General features: G+C 44.2%; 2 protein-coding genes across 23 annotated transcripts in view; both read left to right on the top strand.

Annotated features, from left to right (window-relative positions):
* The first annotated feature begins 488 nt into the window (after positions 1-488).
* CLPTM1L (CLPTM1 like) lies at positions 489-24,108 on the top strand. The gene is made up of 17 exons (XM_081014863.1): positions 489-851; positions 4,433-4,533; positions 6,443-6,632; positions 8,360-8,505; positions 9,981-10,059; positions 11,210-11,327; positions 12,469-12,563; positions 13,576-13,660; positions 14,394-14,497; positions 14,749-14,814; positions 15,425-15,475; positions 16,319-16,401; positions 17,094-17,128; positions 18,974-19,029; positions 19,130-19,174; positions 20,104-20,219; positions 21,389-24,108. Exons 1-17 carry the CDS (start codon positions 669-671, stop codon positions 21,471-21,473), a joined length of 1,638 nt encoding a protein of 545 aa, XP_080870989.1. The 5' UTR covers positions 489-668; the 3' UTR covers positions 21,474-24,108.
* Positions 24,109-26,305: 2,197 nt separating this feature from the next.
* The window catches only part of TERT (telomerase reverse transcriptase), a gene marked incomplete at its 5' end in the record, with an annotated part of 81,648 nt that continues 80,319 nt past the window's right edge, over positions 26,306-27,634 (top strand). For all 22 annotated transcript variants that reach the window (XM_081014639.1, XM_081014634.1, XM_081014631.1 and 19 more), the window contains one exon: positions 26,306-26,542. In XM_081014639.1, the coding sequence (XP_080870765.1) occupies positions 26,306-26,542 (237 nt within the window). The remainder of the gene's footprint in view (positions 26,543-27,634) is intronic.

Genomic DNA, 27,634 nt, shown 5'->3' with positions numbered 1-27,634 from the left:
GATTTCCTTCCGAATAGAGAGGTTTGATCTTCTTGCAGCCCATGGGACTCTCAAGAGTCTCCTCCAGCACCATAATTCAAAAGCATCCATTCTTCGGCAATCAGCCTTCTTTATGGTCCAGCTCTCACTTCCATACATCACTACTGGGAAAACCATAGCTTTAACTATACGGACCTTTGTTGGCAAGGTGATGTCTCTGCTTTTTAAGATGCTGTCTAGGTTTGTCATTGCTTTTCTTCCAAAAAGCAGGGTCTTTAAATGTCCTGAGTGGTCTCACCATCTGCAGTGATACTACTTGATGCGTTTTTAAAGGGCCAGCAGCGCCGACTTCCGCCCCGATATCCCGAGGAGGGAGGGGAAGGGCGCGAAAAGCCCTCCCCGCTCGAGCCCGAGACAGGCCACGCCCCACAGGAACCCGGCGACGGCCTGGGCGGGACTACACTTCCCGGCATGCCGCGGGGCGGAGCGCGACCGGCCTCCCGCCGCTGAGGGGAAAGAGAGAGAGCGCTCCGTGCGTGAGGCGGAAAGCGGGCCGGGGGTCGGATCCTGCCGTTTCCCGGGGCGGCGGCGACGGCGGCGGCCGCGTTGCTCCCGGTGCTGGGCGCCTGCCTTGGGGGGCCTCCGCGTGTGGTGCGGGCGGTCGATGCCGGCGGCGCTTCTCGGGGGCGATGCTGCCGAGGCGCAGCTCGCTGACGGGGCTGGCGGTGGGGCTGTTCGCCGTCTACGTGGCGCACACCTGCTGGGTGATGTACGGCATCGTCCACACCCGGCCCTGCCTGGCGGCCGCCCGGGGCAACGACGCCAACGACGGCTGCATAAGGCCTTACCTGGCGCGGAGGCCCAAGCTGCAGGTGAGGCGCCGAGGGGGAGGGGGGCAGTCAGTGGGCGGGGGGGGGAGGAAGGCGGCAAGAAATGGGGGGGAGGGAAGGGGGTGTGGGGCAATGAATGGGCGGGGGGGAGGAAAGCGGCAAGAAATGGGGGGGAGGGAAGGGGGTGTGGGGCAATGAATGGGCGGGGGGGGAGGAAGGGGGCAGTAAATAGGTGGGAGAGTAGGAGGGAAGGGGGTGTGGGGTAATGAATGGGTGGGGGGAGGGTGCAATAAATGGGTGGGGGAGGAAGGGGGCAATCAGTGGGTGGGGGAGGGGACAAGGAAGGGGGTGTGGGGTAATGAATGGGCGGGGGGGGAGGAAGGGGGCAAGAAATAGGCGGGGAGGGAAGGGGGTGTGGGGCAATGAATGGGCGGGGGGGAGGAAGGGGGCAAGAAATAGGCGGGGGAGGGAAGGGGGTGTGGGGCAATGAATGGGCGGGGGGGAGGAAGGGGGCAAGAAATAGGCGGGGGAGGGAAGGGGGTGTGGGGCAATGAATGGGCGGGGGGAGGAAGGGGGCAAGAAATAGGCGGGGGAGGGAAGGGGGTGTGGGGCAATGAATGGGCGGGGGGGAATAAATGGGAGGGGAGGAAGGGGCAATAAATAGTGGGGGAGGGGACAGGGAAGGGGGTGCGGGCAATGAATGGGTGGGGGGAGGAGGAAGGGGGAATAAATAGGTGGGGGAGGGGACAGAATGGGGAGTGGGGCAATGAATGGGCGGGGGGAGGAGGAAGGGGGCAGTAAATAGGTGGGAGAGTAGGAGGGAAGGGGGAGTGGGACAATGAATGGGCGGGGGGACGGTGCAATAAATGGGTGGGGGGAGGAAGGGGGCAATCAGTGAGTGGGGGAGGGGACAGGGAAGGGGGAGCAATCAGGTGCTTGGGGGAGTCCGTTTGTTCGTTTGTTTATTTATTTGAGTAATTATATGCCACTGTATGATGGAAATGTGTCACCGCGTTTTTGCAACCATGCGGGGGGGGGGGGAGTGAAATCCAGAGGAGTGGGAGGGAAGCATAAAAACTCCACAAGTTCTCCCCTTTCTCCTTTCCGCGGCAAATCAATTTGGGGGTGTCGGTTCGTTCATAGAAATCGTAGATTTGGAAGGGGCCCGGAGGATCATCTAGCCCAACCCCCAACCCCCCCCCCCCCCCCGCAATGCAGGAATAGGCAGGGGGGATAGAACCTACGACCTTGGTGATGTTTTCAGCGCCAACGGAGCTACCCAAGTGGCCTCGTTGGTTGGTTTGCTTTGAGTGTTTATACATCACAGAAATATTTCTGTCAGCAGTTTGCAACAATGAAGAACGTATAATTTTTTATTTTTTAAAACCTTTTAAGAGGCAAGTTCATATTCCCTTCCCCGTCCGACCCACTCGGTGCCAAGTTGGGGAGGGACACGTCACCTAAAAGGCATAGACAGCTGTGTGTGAGCGGACTTCAGCCTTGCACAATCTGGTTTTTCTTCTTTAATCATAATCCCCCACTCCCGTACAGTATCTGTACTGTGGCATATTGTATATTTGCACTGCCTCTGCATTCCTCCCTACCCCTCAATATTTGCTGTAAGCCACTTTAGGTGGGTGAAGCTCATTGTGCAAAGTGGCATGTAAGTAAACTCTCAACCAATCAATGTGAAACTTTCAGAGCAAGGGTCTCATTTTAATATAGCCAACCTCTGCTAAGTTATGAGGAAGCCCTTTTCCCTAGGTTAGGCCAAGGCCCATCTGGTACAATATGCTTTGCAAGGAACTTGGAGCAGCCAATGGACAGTGCTAGGTGGTCTGCTGCAAACTGACCAGTGAAGCATGGTGTGCTACATAAGCTCTTCAGCCTGCTTTCATTCTGCCCATCCTTTGACTGACTTGCACTGGGAACCAGGAAGTGCTGCTGCTGCCAACCCCCTTCATAATTAAAGCCTTGAGCAAATTGCTCTTGCCAGGCATCATTGCCCTTCTTCAGTATGGGGTGACGATGCTGACTATGCAAGATTGTTGAAAAGTGTAGGAATCAGTACCTAGAGACCCTTGAGCCAGATTGCCACCCCCTTCCTGTTGACCAGCCTTGTGGCAATACAACTAAGCAGCAGTCTAGTTGGCCCAAGGCCACCCTACTTTTTTCAGTTCTTATTTAGCAAAAGTTGCTGTTGAGCAGAGTTCTAAGAATTAGCGCAGGCATAGGCAAACTCGGCCCTCCAGATGTTTTGGGACTACAACTCCCACCATCCCTAGCTAACAGGACCGGTGGTCAGGGATGATGGGAGTTGTAGTCCCAAAACATCTGGAGGGCCGAGTTTGCCTATGCCTGGATCAGCTAGATATATGTGAATAGCTTTAAGTGTTCTGTAAAGTGCTGTATAAATGCTAAGCTTATGGTTGTTGAAAAATAAAAGTACCCACTCTCAATTATGTTTTTAAAAAAGAGTTATTTCAAATTCCTAGGCAGCTTAAGAATGATATGAGGCCTTTGCAACCAAGTGCCATGCATTTCCTAGTATTATTATTTGACTTTCCTGTCAAAAGGATGTTCTGTGTCTTCTTGTACCATATTAACACTTTTCATCTACAGTGCGTTGTAAAGTCATGTACAGTGTAAATTTGTTCCACTGTATTGGACTCTTGGGAGCGGGGAGGGAGAGAGAAGGAACGACCATGAGCAACATGGCAGGCTTGGATGTTGCGTGATCCTCCTCTGCTTCCCCAGTAAAGTAGAAGGCTGCTCTCTGTGCCCTGTCAGTTTTATTAGTCTATTGTCCTGTCAGGAGCAGAACGTCTCAAGCAGGAGAATGGAAAGAAACAGATTTGTATATTCTGCACTAGACTACAGAGTTATAGATTTGGAAAGGAACACCATGCTCTTTAATCGTCATCACCACCCACTGATGGGTCTACCACTACGTGGGTCACTGGAGTTCCATAAGCAGCTGCACTAGAAAAGGGGGCAGAAAACATATGACAACTGAAATAAATGAACTCAAAACAGTGTTTACAGAAGCAGGCAACTTCGATCCCTGCACAGCGCTTCATAAACTTGGAGCAGGTGGGGAATCTATCTCTGTTCAGTATATGGTGATCAGGTTAGAAGAATCATACCCACACTTTTAGTCTCAAAAGAGATGGTCAAGAAGAGTTGCATCAGTTTAATGAAACAAATAACAAGTGAGCAATTAAAACAATAAAATTATTAAAGTAGATTATGGCGGGAGATGCTAAAAAGGTCTTCATGAACATTGGGGCTGTCATACCTTCCATGGCAAGTGAGTTTCATAGTCTACATGTGACCACTTCCTCCCTTCTGCATTCCGGCCAGAGCTCTATGGTCCAGACACAGACAGCCTCATACGCCCCTTTTAAGTGGCGTCTGTGTTTTAGATGTCACTAAGGCAATGTGGATTGCAAGCTGAAAACATGCTGGCCTTGAGTTGGGGGGGAGGGATTGGCAGCAGATAAAGGGAATAAATGCTTGGGATGGCAGGAGCACAGCCTGTTCCACTTTCATCAGCACCCAGCACAGCAACATGGTGGAAGGAAGTATTTGTGCAAGCATTGACTGTCCCTTTTCTCTTTCAGCTAAGCGTTTACACGACCACGCGATCAAACATAGGCACTGAAAATAATATTGATCTGGTTTTGAATGTGGATAACTTTGACGTCGAGTCCAAGTTTGAAAGGTATTAATGGATTTGTACAGTTTTCTTTTAAGACCCATGTATTTAGCGTAAGAGTTAAGCATGTGCTGTAATATTTATCATTGAAATGACGGTGTCTTCGAAGTTTTTGAACTGCGGCTGGATCAGGGGTTCCCAGCTTGTGGTTGGTGCACCACTTGTGGTGTGCAATTGAGGTTGTCTGTGGCACGTCTATAAAAATAGATTCACACAGCATATGCACAGTGCATTACAATTGCTACAAGAGGCAGAGAAATTATCAAGCACTCTGCCAAGATTCTCAGTAGATTTCAAGTGGTCCATGGAGGGAAATATTTGGGAACCACTGGGCTAGATCATGCCTCGTATTTTTCATGATTATTTTTTTCAAGTCATAGTTTTATTTTACTCCCTTTGTTTAAATCATGTGTATTCTGCCTTTTACTTGTTATTTCAAAGTAGCTTACAATTGTCTGACTTGTGCCCATTTTTAGAATGCTAATTGAAAAGAAGGATGTGAGTCTAATTTTCATTAATGGGATTTACCTCCAGATAAGTGTGCTTAGATTGAAGTTCTAAGCCCATCTATTTTGATTTTCTGGGCAGGATTTGTTCATGGTGTAGGTGTAAGTATTCAGAAGTCTTTAGTAACAAAATGCATCATAAGTGGTTGCCCCTCTTCCCTTCATTTCCTTGAGTGTGTGTTGTGTGCAGAAACCTGAGGAAGGAAGGGTCCTTTGCACTCAGGTAACATACTTGCTACTTTCACCTCCTGCAAAACCTCAGTGGAAAGGGAAAAAAATCCTTGCATTGCTCAACGGAAGATTGGAGGGGGGAACTAAGAAGTAGTTTCTCTCTTATGCAGCGGCGTAGCGTGGGTTGTCAGCACCTGGGGCAAGGCAAGTAATTTGCGCCCCCTAACCCGGGGCAAGGCAAGTAATTTGCGCCCCCTAACCTGCCGCCGCTGCCAGCTTCTTCTTGCTGCTGCCTGGTCTGGTCTGGTGTGGTTCTCTCCCGCGCTCAGCGCCGCGCTGGGCGGCCGCTGCACTGTCCCTCCCCCAGATAGTCCCTCGCTCTCTCTCTGCACCGCACGCCTGGCACCCACCCCCTCCACAGTGGGCGGCGACCCAGCGGCTCGGATCGGATTCGCACAGCCAGCACTGCAGTGAGAGAGAGTGAGTGAGCCAGGTATGGGCAGAGAGCTGCGAGTGCGAGCGCGCCCCCCCCCCCCCGATGTTGCGGCCGGTGCGGCCGGCCCCCCCTGCACCCCCCACGCTACGCCACTGCTCTTATGAGTTGAGTTTCTGCCTTGCTGCTGCCTCCAACCAAACCCAGCAAAAGTGGGAGGAAACCACTTTTACTTTCTCCCCTTCCACTACAAACTTCCATGGAAAAAAGTAGGGACAGTTTCTTTCCCTTCCCAATTAGCTTTTTTAGGAGAAAGTGCTGTGACTTCTCCCTTCAAAAGCACAACATAGAGGTGAGCTTCCTTATCACTATTCCGACATACAGACAGAAGAGGTGTTTTCTGTCCCATGATTGGGTTCTGGTTGGTGTGCAGACCAGCAAGCGAACAGAATCCTGTTTGGGGAAATTTTGTCTTCTATATAAATGGCCTTTAGGAAGATTTGGTGCTATCATCAAATGTGGCAGTTAAAATTCCTGGAGATCTGAAATGCTTCATTAGGACAAAATAAAAGAATGTGGAATCAGTCAGACTCCAAACAGAAATATGAATCTTTGTTACTTCACCATTCAACTAAAAGACATTCAAAAGTTAATCTAAAAATTTTAAATGTATCAGAGTATCTCACTTTAAGTGTCTGAAACGCTAGTAGTCCTGGTTGAGGCAGAACTGCTAACGATTGCATCTCATGGTGAAGAAAAAGCATAAACGTTACTTGTATAATTAATGTCTTTATTTCGTTTTCAGAACAGTTAACGTTTCAGTACCAAAGAAAACACGAAATAATGGGACATTATATGCCTACATATTTCTCCATCATGCTGGAATTCTGCCTTGGCATGATGGCAAGCAGGTGCATATAGTAAGCCCTCTGACTACTTATATGGTCCCTAAACCAGAAGAAATTAATCTTCTTACAGGAGAATCTATCACGCAGGTGAGAGGCTTTCTTTTTTGTTATTGGAGATTGCCAAGTAAAAATAGTGCTGGTACCTTGTGCACATGAAAGCTTTGCTGAACTAAGCACATTCAGAATTATTTTCTACCTGCAAGTGGGCATGCTTAGATAATGCACGTCCTCAATTCATTTCTCTGAAAGCAGTGCTGTGGCAGTTACTGGCCATAGAAGGAAACCTTTGCCCTTCAGTAGAATTTGCAGGTGAGTTTTAGTGTACATAATGCACATTTTATGTAAATAACTGCCAAATGGGCCATAATGTTTGGCTACCTAGGCTCACCCATAAAGAGCAAGAGTAAGAGCCTTGCTACAGTCGCAGCTGTTTTCCATGGGGGAAGCCTATCTGTTTGGAGGCTGCCATAATGGCCTGTCAACCCCAGTGGAGCCCCCTGAGAACTCTTTGGGTTGCTCTTTCAGAGTGTGATGAGAGTGAGGACACTCGCCCTGGGCAATGGTTTGTGGGCTTGCTCCTAGGTAAAATATTGGGGCAACCGGGGAGGGTGATGTGAGTTAATCTGACTTCTGAATAAGAGGTGGACTGCTTGGATGCTGAGTCTGTAGTTACATCCTGTGTGATTGGTGGGTGTTTGGTGATTTTGCTTTTTGCTATTGTATATATTTATAGATTAGATTTACATTTCTGAGCCACCATTTTGAACTCTGTGCCTGCTTGCAAAGCAATTAGATCCCTAGTTACTCTGCTCACTGTTTTTGAAGCTATTGTTGTTGTTGTCATTATTATTATTGATCAAATTGTTATACTGCCCTTCATCCAAATATCAGAGGGTGGTTAACAGTATAAAAATTCAAAATGAGAACACAAAATACATAATAAAATAAAAACAAACCAATAGCCCCCCTCCCACAAACACATTTAAAAGGCCATAGTATATGTCATGTATTCTACTCATATATTGATCCAGAGTAGAATTCTAATGTACAGTTAGCAGAGTAAAAACCTAAACACGTTGCAGGATTCCCCCAAAAAATAGACCAGAGGCAATTGTATTTCATTCAGCAGAGCTTTACTTCTACTGAATGCAAATGAGCATAATGGTCACAAATCCAATATATTCAGGATTGGCACTGTCCATAAGAAATCCAGTCGCAGCAGACTTAGCTTAAATTTACAATAACTTAACAATAAGACTAAACCTTAGCACTATATACAGAACACCACACTAGAAGGAAAGAGAGACAGAACGAGAGTGAGACCCAGGCTTCTTCTGGCCTTATTATTATAGTTAGCATGAGCTTGACAGAAAGAGATAACAGAATCAGTTTAAGCCAGCTGTACTCAGCTTCTCTGAAGGTATAACCCAAACATCATGAACCTTCTGCTTGTTTCTTTCACACAGAGAAGCTTCCAGAACCCTCTTGAATTATTTAGAATAGGAAAGATCTCTACACATCAGGTCAATACTTTCTGCACTAAGAAATGCCAACCAACAGAATAGGCAAAGGGGAACATTTTCACCTGGCACCTAAAGTTATGTAATGAAGGCACCATGAGATTTGTTTGGTGAGAGGAATGGAAGCTTTACTTAACTATTCGGATTAGATTGTAATGTCTGCTCCATAAAGATGGAAAAGCAGAAGATTAGAGTTTGAAAGCAATCATGACCAAACTGTCACCTTTTTTGTAATATTTCTGCCCCAAAGCCTGGATTTCTGAAATTACTTTTGTATCTCTTTTTATTGAGCAGCAAATTGAAGCAGAAAAAAAGCAGAATTATGCTCTAGATGAGCCTGTCTCACACTGGAGGTCCAGGCTGACCTTAAATGTTATGGTGGAAGACTTTGTATTTGATGGATCCTCTCTCCCTGCTGATGTGCACAGATACATGAAAATGTAAGTATTTTTTAAATTGCTAATCCAAAATTCTACCAAAATATACAGGAAATGTTCGAAACTCCCATTGTTCTAGGCACAATTTGCGACAGGGAATTTCATTAGTGTGAGCAGTTTCTGAACTCTGGGCACGGTACTGCGCCTAAGATTTCAGTTTTAAACTGCAGGATGGAAGGAAAGGAGGACCTTTTTCTGCCTCCCCACTTCCAGCTACTCTCTGAATACTGGAGAAGAGACCCTCTTAAGAATATTAGGGGGTGGGCAAGGGAAGGACTAGACCATGTGAAAAAAGAACATAATATTTTAGCTGCAGTTCATTCGTTTTCAGCTTTGTATTCTTCTTATAAAAAAGTGCACCTAGACATTCCGTTGTTGCACCCATAACCTAGGTTTAAGGTGCCATTTAGCTCCTAGCTTTCATATCTTAGTTTCTAACACTGTTTACATCAGGGGTCAGCAAACTTTTTCGGCAGGGGGCCGGTCCACTGTCCCTCAGACCTTGGGGGGGGGGGCTAGACTATATTTGGGGGGGGGAATGAACAAATTCCTATGCCCCACAAATAACCCAGAGATGCATTTTAAATAAAAGGACGCATTCTACTCATGTAGAAACACGCTGATTCCTGGACCATCCGCGGACCAGATTTAGAAGGCAATTGGGCCGGATCTGGCCCCCAGGCCTTAGCTTGCCTACCCATGGTTTACATGTTTACTTTCAATATACTCTCTACTGCAACTGTAGTGCCAGTGGCCTGATTTTAAGAGCAAATCTAGCAAATGGCTTAGACTTTGAGCACTTACTTTAATGGGTTGGGGGCTTTTCTAAAGCAAGTCGTGATAAAGTAGTGACTGTCTGGTGTTTGGGGCTTAGAGCAGGAAGATGTATGTTCAACTCTCCATTCAGCCATGAAGTTTGCTGTGTAGCCTTGGCCACGTCACCCATTTGCTTTCTCAAATGTTGGGGATAAAAATGCAGATACTCATTCTATGCTTTGCTGTCATAAAGTAGATTTTTACAGGCATGTATTAAAATCAACCCTGGTATGTCACCCCCAAGTAGTTTTGAGTCAGATTCCATTGCCTCAAGATATCGCTCATCTTATAATTCCCCCCCTATGGTTAGCAATCCAGTTGATACGTCACACTTGGGTCATAAAATGAGGGATCAGTGACTTTTGTCTAGCTTGGCACTGTTTTGTGTAAGGCTCAGTTGAGTAGAGGAGCCATGCAAATTCCACAGACAGTTATCCAGACTAAAAATTGGAATGTTAAATGAACTTGGGTTTCATTTCTCTCTGAGAAAACTTGAATAAATGAGTGTTTGCTTGGTGTAAAGATAGGTTCTAGGCAGAAATATTTTAGCTGATACTGGAATATGTGCTTTGCACTTTAAGATGCATATAGTAATGTTTGTTTGTTTATTGCATTGAAATAGAATTATTTGTATTCATAACAAAATCTGTTTTAAAACTTAGGGTTCAGTTGGGCAAGACTGTGCATTATCTTCCAATATTGTTTATTGATCAGCTGAGCAACAGAGTGAAAGATTTAATGGTGAGCTACAGCATGCCATCTTACATTTTTTATCATTGTTTGTTTGTCTCAATGAACATTTGTTGTTTCTGCTACAGCAGTCTAAGTTGAAGAAAGGGGTGCGCCATCCCATTCTAGCTGTGCAGTTCCAACACGTAGCATGGGAACTTCATAGGACGATACTGAATGTTTCGCTTTTTCCTTCTCTCCTCTTTGCAGTGTGCTCTGTACATGTAGCCCTTGCTCAATTCTGCTGTGCCTGCTGATGTCTAAGGCACACAGACTTGTTGCCCTTTGACTCTGAAGTGGATGGCATATGCACCCTGGGGAAGCGTAGGGTAGTTCCTGTCAGGAGCTCGTCCTATACTCGAGTAGGACCCTGGCAGAGACACATGCCCGACTGGCATGTTCTCTCCCTCCTGGTCGATCGTTCGGAAGCTTCAAAAGCTTTCTTCAGCCCGAACATCACAGCGACCGATGCCAGCTGACATCGGCACACTTAGGGATGCGCAGTTTGCGTAACAGACCTCAGCAACTCAGCATTTTGGCTAATCTACTTTATTTACATATAAATACACACGGAGTACTGCAACATGGCTCCCTCTCTCTCTAGCATCAGACAGCAAAGAGAGAGGACAAAGGACAATAGTCCCACTTCACGGAACACAGTAACACAAACATCCTGTCTCCGTCACTTCCCACTCTGTGGAGTCAAAACACACACCGTCATGTGACAGACAACAATCCCATGACTGCAGTCACAGAACAGGAATTCTAACAGCTCCATGTCACTAAGGGAGGAGAGTGTGGGCCTCTTATTCTAGGCAAGGAACTTGCAGTGTGCTTGCTAGTACATCCACCTGGCTCGGCTTCCAGGGGAAGAGCATTAAAGGGCTACATTGCACCTTATGGAAGTCCCACCTGTCTCTAAACCTATTGTGGTATGTGGCATAACCCGGAAGAGTGGAATGTAGAGACTGTTGAGAATCACCCTACATCTGTAATGTTATGTTGCTACTTCAGTATTTTTTTTTAGAAAGATGTTGCTTTTTTATTGTAAGTAACCTGCTGTATGATGTTGCCCTTTTAGAAGGCGTAGTCTTAAACTAGTTTATAGTTGTTGGTGTTCATCTTGTGATTCTTAATTTATTTGTTTTCAAACTCGATGCAGATTATAAACCGTTCAACAACAGAGCTACCCCTTACAGTGTCATATGATAAAATTTCCCTGGGGAAACTGAGGTTTTGGATCCACATGCAAGATGCTGTGTACTCCCTGCAGCAGTTTGGTAAGGTTCAGTTTCCACCGGGTTTATGGAGTGGGTTGAATATTTCTGTGAGAATAGTATTGAGGATCACAAATCCAGCTTACTATTGCTGTGTGATATTCGTACCATTCAAGATTAAAGACACCATTTTGAAGTCTAGAGCAGAGGCGGAGAACTTGTGGATCTAGGGGTGTTGACGGGACTCCAGTTCCCCTCATCCCTGACTATTGGCCAGGGGCTCGGAGTGCAGCAGCATTTGCAGCCCCCCCCCACTTGTCTAGAACTATCCAAATTGTCCCGTGTCCCCCCCACCCCGTCTCTTTTGTTCATACATGCACAAAGGGCTGATGTAGTGGTGAAACTGTTCCTGGTGTGTACCACTTCAGACTGCATGTGAGCAAACAATTCTGAAAGTGGTAGAGGTGTTGAGAATAATAGTTGAAGCCTCAATTTGTTCCCCATATGCTTGTTTCGTTTGTAAAACAATTTTCTTGAGAAGGTATTCAGCCTTGCAACCTCCCCAGGTATTGTGTGTGCAATGCATTAATATTGGCAATGTTGTGATTTGGATCTCGTTTTATGTAACCAAGTGTCCACAATGGATGAAGTTCAAAGGTAATATAGTTCTTCAGTGTGAGGTGGGTTGGACCCATGTACGTGTGCCTCTGCAGTCAGCTTTTAACACACACTAGAATTTTGGGCAATGTTGAATACATTGTGTAGTGCATTACAGAATATAATGCCAATAAAAACCTATCATTTGCTGATGTTTCACTTTTATAAAGTCTTGTTGATAGCCCAATAATTTGCCTCATACTGAGTCAGGCCACTGGCCCATCCAGCGCAGCATTTTTTACTCTCCAAGATCTCATGCAGAATTCTTTCCCAGTCCTGCTACCTGTATTCTTTCAACTAGAGGTTGCCAGAGATTCAACCAGGGCCATCTGCACATAAATCATAAGCCGAGTTGTATGTCCTCCATCAATAGACGACACCTGTCTAATTATTCATATATGTTGTGCTTCCATTCTATTTGCCCAAGGATGTAAAGGAAGAGAAAGTGTGTGTTTGATCTTCTCATATTTGAACTATATTTAGAATGCTTGGGCCTTCTTCTTCAGCTTGCTTGTAAGCCCATGTCCTGTCCACTTCATTCTTCTAGGCTTTTCCGAAAAAGATGCTGATGAAGTAAAGGGGATTTTTGTGGATACCAACCTCTATTTTCTTGCTTTGACATTCTTTGTAGCTGCATTCCATGTAAGTGAATTGTGGATATTTAAGCACTGATCTGACAGCGTATCTAATAATTGTGGAATTCTGTTGGCTTACTCCAAGCTCCTGTTTAGAACAGCGCTAGTTCTGTTTGAGGCTCTGTTCAAATTAAGACAGGGATAGAGAGATGCTGGGTTGGTGGTTAGAATGTTAGATATGAGATTGAAATACACACAGTCACAATCAGGCATAATTTATCTTCCTACCTTACTTACCTCACAGGGTAGTTGTGAAACCAAAACAATGTCCTGAGTTTCTTAGGAAGGAAGGAAGAATGAAAATGTAGCTAATAATGATTTGACATGTTTCACAAGGCTGCATAAGTTTATTTGTCTTGGCCTCCAAGTCTCTGGAAATTGATTTGGAATGCCAGTGTTAATTAAGAGAGACGGTTAGAACCCTGACTGGAGGGAGAAGCTTGCAAAATTAGCTAGTTTCCCTGATTCATCTGTAAATATAACTACAGATTAAGAAAAACTGTAATGCTAATTGAGTTTTTTTTCATATCACAGCTTTTAGCAGCTGATCTACATTGTGGTGTGTGCTGGGGTTTTGTAGCATTAGAACTTCTGACTGATTACTTGAGAGGAGATAGACATGAGGAAGGGTTTTCTATTGGTTTGCCCACTCTTAATTGTAAGGTGTTGCCAGTGCTGGTTTCCACTGACCTGAACATTCGGGAACTGAAATGTACGACAATGGAGTCGTTCAGGAACCAAGGTTCCACTGTACCAACTCAGGCTGTTGGTCCTCCTAGCAAGTTGCAGGTCTGCTGTATTGTTTCCTGCAATATGGAAGTGGTTAGACATTGCCAGGCAGAAGCTGAAAACAGAGGTGGGCTCACATGGTCATCTAGACAAGGGATGAGGAACTTGTGGCTCTCAAAATGTCATGGCCTGGTAGTTGTAGTGCCTGAAAGACTTTACCAAATGTAGAAACGTAATTATGTTGCTTTCTTTTGGTCGGTTCTAATCTAATGGCATCTTGGTATTTGCAGCTTCTCTTTGATTTCCTTGCATTCAAAAATGACATCAGCTTCTGGAAGAAGAAAAAGAGCATGATTGGCATGTCTACAAAAGCAGGTATGGAATGTGTGAGTTTTCTGTGCCATCGTTTCATGGTTACCAAAGCCGAAGGTGGAGCAAATGTGGCGTCCCAGCAAGGCCTACCCATACTGCTGTGGCCGGACCCTGTTACATTTATTCCGCTTGCCTATCGGTGTTGAAACAAGTGCCAAGTGGCTAAAGCAAGGGATGCTATCATTTTAATCTCTGCACAGTTCCCTCGATATAGCATCCCTCCGGAGTTCTAGTGCATTGGGAAGAGGTTGTAAAGGATTCTGTTGCTCTTCTCAGCACTGATGGGAAAAGGAAGAATCTTTTTTAAGGGACTGCCTGGCCCAGTTTAGGCAGCTCTGTTGATTTAGGATTTTTTCCCTTGTCGCTCAGCACTGAAAGGTGTACCAGTTGGCTATAAACATGCCTGTTTAATCTGTCTTCAGTGTCTCTGATGTTGTGCACTCTCAGGGAGATTGAAATGGCAGTTCCCATGCTGTTCACCTTCCTGTGCCACTCCTGCTGTTGCCACCGATTCCTCTGCTGCCCACTCTGCTTGGCAAGCTGTCTCTGGACAGAGCCACTGATGATACTTTGCCTAGGGCTCTGTAGACCTGGAGCCAGTTATATGTAGGAATGCAACTATTAAAACAGATGAATGCCACTTTTCAGTAAAGTTGGGTGTATGGATCTCTAAACTCGAGAAATGCATTATTTTAAAACTCTCACAAGTGTCCTCATGTGAATTTCTTCCATGCAGTGCTTTGGCGATGCTTCAGTACCGTGATAATATTTCTTTTCCTATTGGATGAACAAACAAGCTTGTTGGTGCTGATTCCAGCCGGTATCGGGGCAGTGATTGAGGTGAGTTGCCACACATGTTTCATATGAGCCCAGGCAGCCATATCCTCAAAGTAGCTTTATGTGGATTTAAACCGATTTCATCCAGTATATTTCAGTAGGTCAAAACCAGCTTCATTCAAAATGAATTTGGCATTTTAACCACTTGGTAGCCCGTTGACTCATTTCTGACAACGGCTGTTAACAGTGTGAAAACTGAAATCAGTTAATAAAACAATACGTGAAGATACTAAAGTAATGTTTTTACCTTCCAGCTTTGGAAAGTGAAGAAGGCATTGAAAATGACAATTGAATGGAATGGCCTGGTGCCAGCAGTGAAGGTAAATTACTTTTTAACTGTTTGTATAGAAATCGTCTTGCTTCATTTGAACCGTTTTTTCTTCCAGAGTCACTCTGATCATAGCATACTATGCCACTAAGGTCCAAACAATGTATAATGTAAAGGATCTAGGATTAGGTCTGCTAGCACTGTTATTTTTCTTGATGCCTGCAATGGAGAATTCCAGATTGGATCAGAACAGCAGCATTTCTCCCAACTCCACCCCCACGCCCATTTTTCTACTCTGAATTCCAGCCCTCAAAGCTTCTGCTTGCCCACAGCATGAGATTCCTTAACCTTTTTCTGCTACTTGGGGTTATTGCTTTGAATTAGCAATGGTGGCATTGCTTTGAATTAGCAATGGTGGCATTGCTTTGAATTAGCAATGATTGGGATCACCCAATCCTCCAGAACAGATTTTGGGAGGTTGTGGGGCACTGAATGGCAGCCTTGGATTTCATTCCTAAATCTTTTCCATCTGTTCTACGTAAAATACGTAAAGTGGTTTGTGCACTTCTTTCTCCATTGCATTTTTTTAAAATTAGCCCTTCTTATCAAAACGGTAGGGCATATGGTCAACCTGATCGCTTCTGTTCCTATATTTTATACAGTTTGGTGCATTTACTGAGTCTGAGAAGAAAACTGAGGAGTATGATACCCAGGTAAGAGAAATTTGCAACATAACATTTAGTTTAATACCCAGAGGGATAGCAGCAAAAAGCAAAGTATTGTCGCATTTTAACAGTTATTATTTTTTTATAGCATATGTTTTCATGGGCTCAAGGCCACTTTCTCAGATGCATGATGTAGTAGACCATAACTGAGTAGAAAATAGTTGTTGTGGAATTTCTTAGTAAGAAAAGAACTGATATAGAGCCTTGCCAGGCTCTGTATAAAAATGGAGACAACAGGTCAAAGGTGGGCAGGAATGAGAACTAGTGTTGTCAAACGAATGGCATTGCGCTCCAGATTTTGAACTCCCTAGTGGTTTAATACATGCTGTTGAATTGAAAGGTCTGTAAGGAATCACGTACGGATTGATCTTTCTGCAAATATAGTTTGAAGCTGCAATGTGGGTGTTCATGTAAAGTCTATGCTACATTAGTGGGGAAATGGTTTTGAGTTTTAGAAATGACGTTCTGCCTCCTGGTCCATTTTCATGTGTGTGTCACAAAATTCCATCATGTACTGAGGGCAGAGGCAAGAGTTGGAATGGCTCCTGGACATTTCGTCTGTTGAAGACGCTGCCCTTTCCTAGTATGGACTTCCAAGTATTAACTTTCAACGTAATGAAAGCCAGTGTGGTTTAGTGGGTGGTTTGGAACCACAGAACCCTATGTCCAATCCTAGGTAACCTTCGATCAGCCACCATCTCTCAGCCTAACCTGTATGATACAGTTGTGAAAATAAAAGTGGGGAAATCCATTTATGCCACCTAGAACTCAATGGACAAAAGGTAGTAATATAGGAGTAAAGTTCACCCAAAAAAATGTTTTCTTTTTCAGGCTATGAAATACTTATCATATTTACTATACCCATTGTGTATTGGAGGTGCAATTTATTCATTGCTTAATATCAAATACAAAAGGTAAGGTGCTGTGAATTATTTCAGAAACCTGAAATTACTGCTTAAAATGTCTGTTGCATAGCCTTGAGCCAATGACTTATAATACTGCAAAGTCAAAGAAGGCAAATGGTTTGGAAATGTTATCCTGGTGGCTAAATGTCTGCCTTGTTTTATGAGTTCTCTTTAGTTAATGTAGCAAAGAATATATGCTTGACCAGTTTGAGATGAGAAGATCCTCACGGTACTATAGTGCTCTGGTTCAGAGCTTGCATCAAAATAATGGTTTGGCCATTAGGAACTTGCTACAAAACCACTTCACAAAGTGTAGCTTCTGATTATGACTTAAAGGCAAGCAGTAGTTGGTGGAGAGCTGCGGTCGCATAAGTAAAATAAGCATGAGATGCGAGTTACATGTACACCTGTGATTTCTTATGTTAAGCAGTCATTCTCAAACTTGGGTCCCCAGCTGCTGTTCGACTACAACTCCCATCATCCCTAGGTAGCTCATCATCAGGGATGATGGGAGTTGTAGTCCTAAGTTTGAGAAACACTGTGTTAAAGCATGGAGGAAACAGAAAGGCGGGGGAAGAGGGGTTGTATTGTGCTGGTGTGGGTTTTGTTTTGTTTTTGAAAGGAAGGAAGGAAGGAAATAAAACAGCAGATAATGTTGTTTTTATTAATTTAATGCAAATTTTTTTATCACCCCCTTATAGCTGGTATTCATGGTTAATTAACAGCTTTGTCAATGGTAAGTATGGATTTGTTTTTTGTGTTTTGTTGAAGTCTAGTTCTCTAAAAATATGATTACAGAGTGAAGTTATTCTTAAAAACGGTAGTATTTGTGGAAAGTTGTGTCATCATAATCACCTGTGGTGAAACTCGCAGGGCTGGGTAGAAATCACAGAACTGAATGTTTTCTTAAGTTAAAAGAACAAAAGTAGCACCCTCCAAGTAGTATAGTAGGGTGTCTGGCAGAAGGGTTAACTAGTGCTCTGACTGCATGGTGTTCTTTACATTGGGGAGCGCTCAGATGTGATAGGTTCAGTAGTTCTGAAGTTGTGCGATACAGCAAGAGCTGGCTCTGGCAAGAGCTGGGGGTCAGCATCATTGAGCAGTGGCTGAGCCCCCAGTTCCCAGAAATATGCCCCATGAAGGCAACTGTTACACATGCAGTACAGTAGATCCAGCTATCCCTGCTTCCCCTAGAACAGAGATGGAGAACTTTTGGCCCTCCTGATGGCGCTGAACTACAACTCCCATAATATCTGGCTTGCTGCGCCTGATGGGAGTTGTAGTTCAGCAACATCTGGAGAGCCAAAGGCTTACCCACACACCTACCCTAAAATCATTTTTATTAAAATGCCTTTGCTGGTTCCTTGAACTACTTGACTTAATAGAAGCAGGAGCTTATGACAGAAAGAATGTATAACTTTGGGTTTCATACTGTATCTTGCTTTAGGTAGTCCATGCTGTTTCTCCAGTTCATCCTGCAAACGTGTCCAAAGTGTCTGGACACAGGACATCAGCTTTCCTTGTGTACAACAAAGGAACACATGGGTGGCTTTGCACATTACTCTGTAGCAGCTTGTTATAAATAGAAAAAGAGTGAGCAGATCCGGGGCTAGCAGTGCCTCTTGATTGTAGTTGACAGTTGGAGTAGAAAGCAGCAAGACAAAATTTTGGTTGTCTGCTACAAGAATATGTAGCAATTATATAAACCTAAAATCTTCCAAAGCACTTTACAAGATTACAAAATAATAATACTGTCCCTAACAGATCTTATAGAAAGGGGAGGGGTGATGTGCAAGGAACAGGAAAACCAGCCAATTAAGGTGTTAATTCCTTATCGGGTTACATAAATGTTTAACAGCCAGGCGGATTAGCCACTGTGAGAGACAGTTCTGAGAGAGGAAGAACCAAGGAGTGGATTAGGCTGACTTAACCTCTCCCTTTGCTGTGGCCAAGCAGAATGGCTGCTAATTACAGATGGAGCACTTTTACTTGGGAGCAAGCCTTGCTGCATTCATTGGGACTTATATCCAAATAAGCATGCATGCAAAAGCAGCCAAGAGTGTACCATGTGCTTTGTTTGTATCATCTCAACTATTTTTACAGTAACGTTGCAACGTAGGCTAGTGCTGTTGTCCCATTTCAGGGAGTGGTTCCCGATGACATGGCAGCTTTCCTAAGTTTGCCTGGTCCCCAAAGTTTTGCAGGGGGTAGATTTGAATAGGATTTTCCTTCCTTCCATTTCTTAGCTGTGACATTACCCTAGCTTCATTTCAAGCGTAGAAATGGATAGGTACCAGTAGTCTTGTTTTCATTTGCGGGGTGACAGAGTCCTCCGTTAGACAATGTGAGCTAAACCTTCCTGATTTCCCAGACCAGTTAACTCAGTTTAGTGGTTGACATTTTGAGAAGTTCCTTGAGAATCACAAAATTAGTTAACGTGGGCTTTGCCATCTGTTAGCTGAGTTTAACCAGTTGTCATTGTATCCTGATAATGTAAATGTGGTAGAAATAAAAGGCTTTAAGGGCATTAAGGCTTTGTTCTTTAATGATTAAACCTAGTTCATGTTTTCTTCCCCAACAGGAGTATATGCTTTTGGATTTCTGTTTATGTTGCCACAACTATTTGTAAATTATAAGGTAAATCTGAAGGTTTTAAAAAATACCTTAATCTTTTTGTTTTGTCCGGCCTCCTTTACTACTGCTAGTATATATGAATGTGTGGTTTCGTTTCTTCCAGATGAAATCTGTTGCACATCTGCCCTGGAAGGCATTCACATACAAAGTAAGTTAAGTTCATTTGACAGTTCTAAGGTTTATAGTTCTGACCCTCAGTTAATATCATTTAGTTGAAAATCAGCAGTAGTTTATGGCCAGACAATATGCACCAACAATTATAATATGTAGCAAAACTCTTAATGTGGTTGAGAGGAATGCTGAGAACGCTTCTATAGCTGAATGTCTTCACTTCCGAACGCCGCAAACCTGGAAATGAGTGTTCCGGTTTGCAAATGTTCTTTGGAACCTGAACGTCCGACGCGGCTTCCGATTGGCTTCAGGAGTGTCTTGCAGCTAATCAGAAGCCGTGCCTTGGTTTCTGAATGTTTGGAAGTCGAACAGACTTCCGGAATGGATTCCATTCGACTTTCAAGGTACCACTACATTATTATTTGTCAGTGGTCCCTTGTGGGGTATAAGATGTGGTTGTTAAACTGCATTTAGCTTGATGGGTCACAAGTTAGGTAGGCCTGAAGTCTAGATCCTGGTCTGCATATAAAAAAAAAGCATTAAAACTGTTCCAGCTGCTACTGAGGGTTATAGTTCTTGTCTCTGTCTAACCAGTTTCTCCCCACAATTTTTTAAGGGCCCTTTTTATTACCGGTTCCCAGTCATAAAGCACTGTGTAGATTGAGCTCCTGCTTGCCTCTGCAGATGAGTTCAGGACTCTGACTACCTCCCCACCCCCACCACAAAAAATGCATGCTAGTTTTTAGTTCCTGTGCAGTGAGTTGCTCTTTTAAGGCTCACTGGGAGACTAGACGAGGTGGGCTACACCCTCAATTTCTGAGATACCTTTTTAGCTTCAGAAACTCTGTTTAAATGTTGTATTATGAAGAATGGATGATTTGGTTGAAAACTTGGTTTGCTGGGAACAACACTTGATTGATGTTCTGCTACGTACGCTGCGTTCACCTTGTGCATTATTTTCTCCAGGCATTCAACACTTTCATAGATGATATTTTTGCATTTATCATCACAATGCCAACATCTCATCGGCTGGCATGTTTTAGAGATGACGTGGTGTTCCTGGTCTACCTTTACCAAAGATGGTATGAGTTCCTCTTATAACTTTAGTTTTTTTTGTTTTTGTTAATGTTTTGCCATTCATTCTTTTGCCAAAAAAGGCAGATCTTACTAGTTCTGTATATCAAGCTGTGTTGAGAAAAATGGCCCTCAAATTCTGGTTAAAAGGGAATCCTTGTTTAATGTTGGCGCTAATTGTAATACTGAAGAACAGATAAGGAGCTGGGAGGAATTTAGAATCCTGAAGGATATACTCTCCATCTCTTAACTATGTTTACATGTGGTAAAAATGCTATAGTAATGGCGCTACTTATGCCTCCTGCTCACCCCAGCCATTAAGCGTCAAACCTGCCCCTGTTCACATAAACCTATGATGTCTTCTGTTTCTTGGTCACACTACAGGAGAGGTTCCCAAAACTGGTTTGGGACCACCGGTGGTCCTCAGGCTTCATTCAGGTGGTCCATAGCTTCTCTGTGGATTTGTGATTGAAGATGGGAAACTGCACATCCATCACATGAAATATTCATATGGATTTTAATAGTATTCTAAGGGCTATTTTTATTTGTTACGTTGTATTTTATTGCCTCACCGTTTGAATTCTATGGAGCACAATGAAATGCGATACATAATAAATAAAAAGAGTAATAAAAGTGCAACTGAAGATTATACAGCACCTAGCTCCAGCACATTACAATAGCTACAACAGGCAGAGGAATCTTAAAAGTGGTCCATGCACGACTCTCAGTAATTTTCAAGCCATCTGTGGGTTCAAGAGTTTGGGAACCACTGTGTTATCTGTTGCAAGCTGGAAGCTTCCATTTTTTCATTTTAGTCTCACCAAAAATCAATTTGTGCTGTAAAAAATAAAATAGAAGGAAATCCCTGTCTGCAAGTGTACAGTCTAATAGAGATGGGCAACAGAGGGTATGGAAAGCAGGGCGAGGGCAAGATCCACTCAGCAATTGGCAACCCATATATAAAAGTAGTATCAGGATTTCACAAGTATCATTCAGTATATGTTGACAGACCTTGTTGCTGAAAAGAATAATAATAATTAGCATTATGATGGCATTTGTAGGGAAGGATATTCTGGCGTTGATGCTTGAAAAACTGTACCAATTAAAGGTGGCAAAATTATGACCCTGTGGAGACTTTTCTTAAAGGAAGTATTAACTGTTTCTTTTTATCTCCAAGGCTTTATCCTGTGGATAAGAGCAGAGTGAATGAATATGGAGAATCTTACGAAGAGAAGCCGAAAAGAAAGCCCCACAAAGAATAACTTAGGATAACTCTAGGAGTCTCTTTGGACTGATACTGGCTGCATACGTTGTCTGGCTTTTAAGAAGCAGCAAAGCAAAAGAGTATTCTTCAAAGCTTGTGACAGAACTTCATGGACAAAATATCATCTGCATTGCCAAAATATGTTTTGATTGCCTTTGGATCTATCTTTGCTGTTGTTGTTTTTTTGTGTTCAAGAAGTCTGCCAATATTTCTGCCAGGTTTCACTCAAATGATTAACATTTTGAATTTCTGTGGAAGTTTCTGCATAAATATTTGTGTCTGTCCTGCTTTAATGTCTTCGACCCTCCAGTATCCGGCAGTGTGGTTGTATGCATTTAAAGGCCTGTGAGAAATAGAAGTATACTGTGAATAATTACAAAAGGGTAATGAAAGTGGGGAGGAGGCCAGCACGTGACCTTCAAACCATCCAATAAAATGCTTTTGTACTCGATTGGGCCATTCCCTGGGCATGATCCAGTCAAATCCAAGACCCTGATTTCAGTGCAAGAGATTTCAGTGCATTTTTATCTCACGCGTTGAAATCATGTGGACTTAAAAAAAAGTTTGCTTGACTGGATTGCACTCCTTGTTTTGTATCACCTCCTCCACCATGAACATCTCATCTTTTAGATTGAGATGACAGCTATGCTTCTCACAGTGGAACATGTTATCATAGCAGAATTGGGCATTGTTGCTGAAATATTGTCAATATACAAAGGCATGCACTTTAACATGTATGTACCAAACAGTTCTAAGCCAGCACTGGACACAGAAAGCTTGTAACTTTTTAAAATGCATTTTTTAAAACAGCAAAGGCTTATTGGCATAAGTCCAACTGAGCACATGCAACAAATAGTATTCAGTTGTTTTGGGTTTTTTTGTACAGTGGGCAAAATGTTGTCCTTCAACCCTAGAGTTAGTATTTCTTCATTCCTTCCAAACTGGATCTTCGTTCCTAGGGTGAGAGCCATTACGTTGTAGTCAAAAACCTCTTTTTAAAAAAACAAAATGTAAATACATACTTGCATGACACACTATTGTGCCAATTATATTTCGGCAGGGAAACTAGGCCTTTTTCTTCTATATTGACATAGATAGCATAAAGATGGGAAGAAGTTGCTAAAAGCACCTAATAGAAAACAGAGACATCAGAAGGGAAGTGTAAAGAGATTCTGTTGCAAATCTTGCTGGAAAAGGAAATGAACTTTCCAGTTGCCATTGCTTGGGGGGGGGGAGGGTGTTGCAGGGTTTTAATCTTTTGCATTTTATTTTATTTTTTTAATTTGGATGTGTTGATCTAATCAAATAGTGTCACTAAGTCACTTTATTTTGAGCACGTTCAAAATGCAAGTGAAGATTTCTTATAAAGGATCTTCACTTGTATCACAGCATGACATTTAGTAGAGCTACAATCCCACCTGTCCTTTTTGAGCTTTAATCTCCAATGAATTCCACGGAATTTGGACTCTAGGATTTTTATTTGTATTTTTATTGAGACGCTGTGTGCACTGTGTTGGCCTAATCCCCCCACCCCATCCAATGGATTGGCGCATAGGGCCTGCCCCCCGCTGTGCTTGCTTAAGCCCATTGACTTGAATGAGACTTGAGTATGCTTAATGGTGACCTTCATTACTAAGAGGTATTGCCTTCAATATGGTTGAATATGCATGTTCGTTCCGCGCTCCAGCATCAAAAGATGCACTGGTACTTTATTCTCTCAGACGACATTAGGTTGCTTACTTTCGGGTGTCAGGATACTTTAAAAATCTGTTTTGGTCCCTCAGGACTCTTTTCCCCCCTGCTATATTTTTATATTTTTAACTGGGAGGTGGGGATGTTGGCAGTCAATTAGTTCTCTGTCTTATTTTTTCATTGGAGGCATTCTCTCCCATTGAAATGAATGGGCCTTAAAAGAGGTGCACTGTGGTTGGATGGTGCCCTTTTGTCTTCAGCTTTCAGTTTATCTGGATGCTGAAAGTTTCTGAAGTCGTTCCCAAAACCCTGAAGTTCTGCATTTGGATAGCTTTGTATTTCAACATTCCTTCCTTACTTGCTGTGGTTTCCCTGACAAGTAGTAATATTTTGAAGTGCTAACAAGTGCCTTTGTAATCTCTTTTTTAAAAAAAACTTGTTTTTTTCAGAATTACGGTAAACTTAATAAAATTGTTGTACTACTAAGTTGAATGTAAACTTAAAATATGGGCACAAAGCAGTCAGAGTTCATTCCCATGGATTTCGCTGGGAAAGATTTAAACACTTACTAAAAAATCAAAGGCCCCAAGAGTACTTGATGGGAGAAGTAGACCATAAATCTAAATTTCCAATAAATTCAAACTGGTAGAAGCTTCTTATTGTTTTCAAATTATAAAGAATAACCTCTTGGCAGAAATATTAATAGCACATGTTTGTTTTTCTGTTTGGTGTCTAAAAGTACAGAATATCAGTGATTAGCTGAATAATTTGCAGTGCAAACATTGTTTGGTTTAAATGAACATGTTTTATTTTTAAATTTGAATGAGGAGTGTATTTGGGAACATCAAAGTGTCCTGTCAATTCAGAGAGACCTGGTTAGCCTCCCATCCAGTCAATGATATTTGTTTCCTTCATTTCATGTAAATAAATGTTTATGGGTATGCTTTTGTTGTCTCTACTTGACATTCTCATTACGTTGTTGAACAGTACTCTTCACATTCTGTTTCATTTAAAAAATGCATATGTTCATACTTGTGAACAATCCCTCCTCCCCGGGGAAACTTGGGGAATTGTAGTTCTGTGAGGGAAATAAAGGTTTGCTAACAACTCTTAGACCCTTAACAAAATAAAGTTCCCAGCATTCTTTGTGGGGAGGAGGAGCCATGACTGTTTAAACTGGTACAGTGGTACCTCGGGATGCGAACGAGATCCGTTCCAGAGCCCCGTTCGCATCCAAAAGCGAATGCAACCCACGTGCACGGATCGCAATTCGCCACTTTTGTGCATGCGCGTGACGTCATTTTGACCGTCTGCGCGAGCGGCAAAACCCGGAAGTAACGCGCTCCGTTACTTCTGGGTCGCAGCGTGCAACCCAAAAATACTTATCCTAAAGCTACTTCAACCCGAGGTATGACTATACAGTCATACCTCGGGTTGAATGTGCTTCAGGTTGAGCGCTTTCGGGTTGCGCTCCGCGGCAACCCGGAAGTAACGGAGCGCATTACTTCTGGGTTTCGCCGCTTGCACATGTGCAGACGCTCAAAATGATGACACGCCCATGGGCGGAAGTGGCAAAATGCGACACGCACCGTCGCGTCTTACGTTCCATTCAGGATTCGAACGGGGCTCCAGAACGGATCCCGTTCGCATCCCGAGGTACCACTGTATAACAGTTCTTCAAATGTATCGTATGGAAGTGGCCTTAGGCAAGTTGCTATTCCTCCACCACCCCACCTACAATTAAGATTTTTAAAAGAATTACTGAAAGAATAATGGTGAAACATTGCAAGCACATGCTGCTGTCGTTCATAACCGCCTTGGAATTAGTTCAGGATGCTATACAGAAGGATTGTCTCATTAGGTGAATTGGGATTGCAGGCTCACACAGCCCATGCATACATAGCCATCAAGAATCTTGTTTCTCCATGCCATTCCGTTTCCCATGCTTGGGAGGTAGGAGCAAGTTGAGGCTGAACTGTTATTGAGGTTCTGCCTTCTGGACATGAAGGAAGCAGGCAGTGGGGGTGTGAGGGGGGAGGTAAGTGGAACCACTGATCCCCCGAACCAAAGGGAAAGCCACCCCAAAGAATCTGCTTGCTGGTGTTTGTCCAATGTCATTGCTGTGAAGAAGTTGTGAATTCCCTGACGTCCGTGTAATTATGACTTGCAAGTATATGGATGATGCAAGTTAGTAGAGGATGGAGCCAGGGAGTTTGTTCCTTTCGCATAGGCTGAGGTGATGTATGCTAATGTCATGGTGTATTCTGCTTTTAGAAGATTGGAAGTTGACTTCTGAGAGAGCCTGCAAGGTCCTCTACCACCAGCTGGGCTAAATGACCCTCGTGGTGTGTCCCCAACCCTATGATTTCTTCCCTTTAACTTATTTTTAAAAAAATGCAAAACACACCACTAATTTGTTTTTTTAAAAAGAGCAGCTGCGCAGCAGAGTCCCCCACCTTCCCGGGCAACTGGAAAAGCCAAGCTAGGAAATGAATAAAACAAATCCAATATTGTACTAGGTCAGAGACGGATTTATGCATAAGCTAAACAAGCTATAGCTTAGGATCCCACTCTCTTGGGGGCCCCAGAAAAATTCAAAGGAAAAAAAACCCTAGGTGTACAATTCCAAATAAAATAAAACCTACATACAGCAAGAGTGTTTTGTAGGCTCCTATTTGTTATGTGCACATGGCTTTAGATACATATTAGGTCCATCAGTTACCATATAGCATATATTCAACACAAAAAACAGCAACAATTGGTTGTTGACAAAGGACAGCTGGACATATAAAGGGCCCCATTACCTCCAGTAGCTTAGGGCCTCATCAAACCTAAATCCGGCCCTGACTAGGATCGAGAAATGAATGAAACAAAGCCAGCACTAGGCTCGAGATGCAACAAGACCGCTCAGTGCATATCTTAAAAGGGGAAGGGCGGTGCTGCAAAACAACGTCGCCAAAGCGCAAAGCGCTTTTACGCGGCTTGCCTGCATTTTCCCTGCCCTCAAAGCAGGTGTTTTTCAAACTTCCCTAAGGATGATGGGAGTTGTAGTCCAGCAACAGAGGGGGCGAGGCGGGGCGAGCACGCGGAGCCGCCCCTCGCTTGGCGCGCGCGCCGCCTTCTTCCTCGCGCTCCCTCATGGCGCGTCCTCGGCGCTGCCGGGCGGTGCGGGCGCTGCTGCGGAGCTGCTACGCGGAGCTGCTGCCGCTGGAAGCCTTGGTCCGGCGCCTGCAGGCGGCCGCTCCCCCGGGAGCCCCGCCTCAGCCTCTGCTGCAAGACGGCGACCCCAAAGACTACCGCGCCTTGGTGCAGCGGTGCCTCGTGGGGCGGGCGGCCGGGGCCAGGGCTCCTCCTCCGCTGCTCACCTTTCAGCAGGTAAGGAGGGAGGGAGGGAGGGAGGGAGGCCGGCAGGCCCGAGAACGGGCTGGGCTGTGGTCCCAAATGGCTCCTTTGCTTGGGGAAGAGGGGGGACCCCAGGAAGCTCTCCCAGGCCCTGGCACAAGAAATGCATAATGCCAGCAAGTAAAGGGGCCAGGTTTTTAAAAGCAACAGGTGGCCTCACCTTGAATAATAATAATAATAATAATAATAATAATTTATTATTTATACCCCGCCCATCTGGCTGGGCTTCCCCAGCCACTCTGGGCGGCTTCCAAAAAAATATTAAAATACTGTAATGCATCAAACATTTAAAGCTTCCCCAAACAGGGCTGCCTTCAGATGTCTTGTAAAAGTCTGGTAGTTGTTGTTCTCTTTGACATCTGGTGGGAGGGCATTCCACAGGGAGGGCGCCACCACAGAGAAGGCCCTCTGCCTGGTTCCCTGTAACTTGGCTTCTCGCAGTGAGGGAACCACCAGAAGGCCCTCGGTGCTGGACCTCAGTGTCCAGGCAGAACGATGGGGGTTCAGTGCCACATTTAGGTAAAAGTAAAGGGACCCTTTGGCGCTGTGGGTTAAACCACAGAGCCTAGGACTTGCCGATCAGAGGGTCGGCGGTTCGAATCCCTGTGACGGGGTGAGCTCCTGTTGTTCGGTCCCAGCTCCTGCAAACCTAGCAGTTCGAAAGCAGGTCAATGTGCAAGAAGATAAATAGGTACCGCTCCACTTTATTGGCCGAGGGAGCCGGCGTACAGCTTCCAGGTCATGTGGCCAGCATGACTAAGCCGCTTCTGGCGAACCAGAGCAGTGCACGGAAACGCCGTTTACCTTCCCGCTGGAACAGTACCTATTTATCTACTTGCACTTTGATGTGCTTTCGAACTGCTAGGTTGGCAGGAGCAGGGACCAAGTGACGGGAGCTCACCCCGTCGCGGGGATTCGAACCACCAACCTTCTGATCAGCAAGCCCTAGGCCACAGCGCCTCCCGTGTCCCTCTTGTGCCGGATTTACGTATATGCTAAACAAGCTATAGCTTAGGGCCCCACTCTCTTGGGGGGCCCCCAAAAATTAATAGAGACAAAAAACTG

Source organism: Podarcis pityusensis (assembly GCF_964106645.2).
Source record: "Podarcis pityusensis genome assembly, chromosome: 7".
NCBI classification, from domain to species: domain Eukaryota; kingdom Metazoa; phylum Chordata; class Lepidosauria; order Squamata; family Lacertidae; genus Podarcis; species Podarcis pityusensis.
Note: the sequence above shows the minus strand (reverse complement) of the source record. Positions and strands in the feature narration are given on the sequence as shown.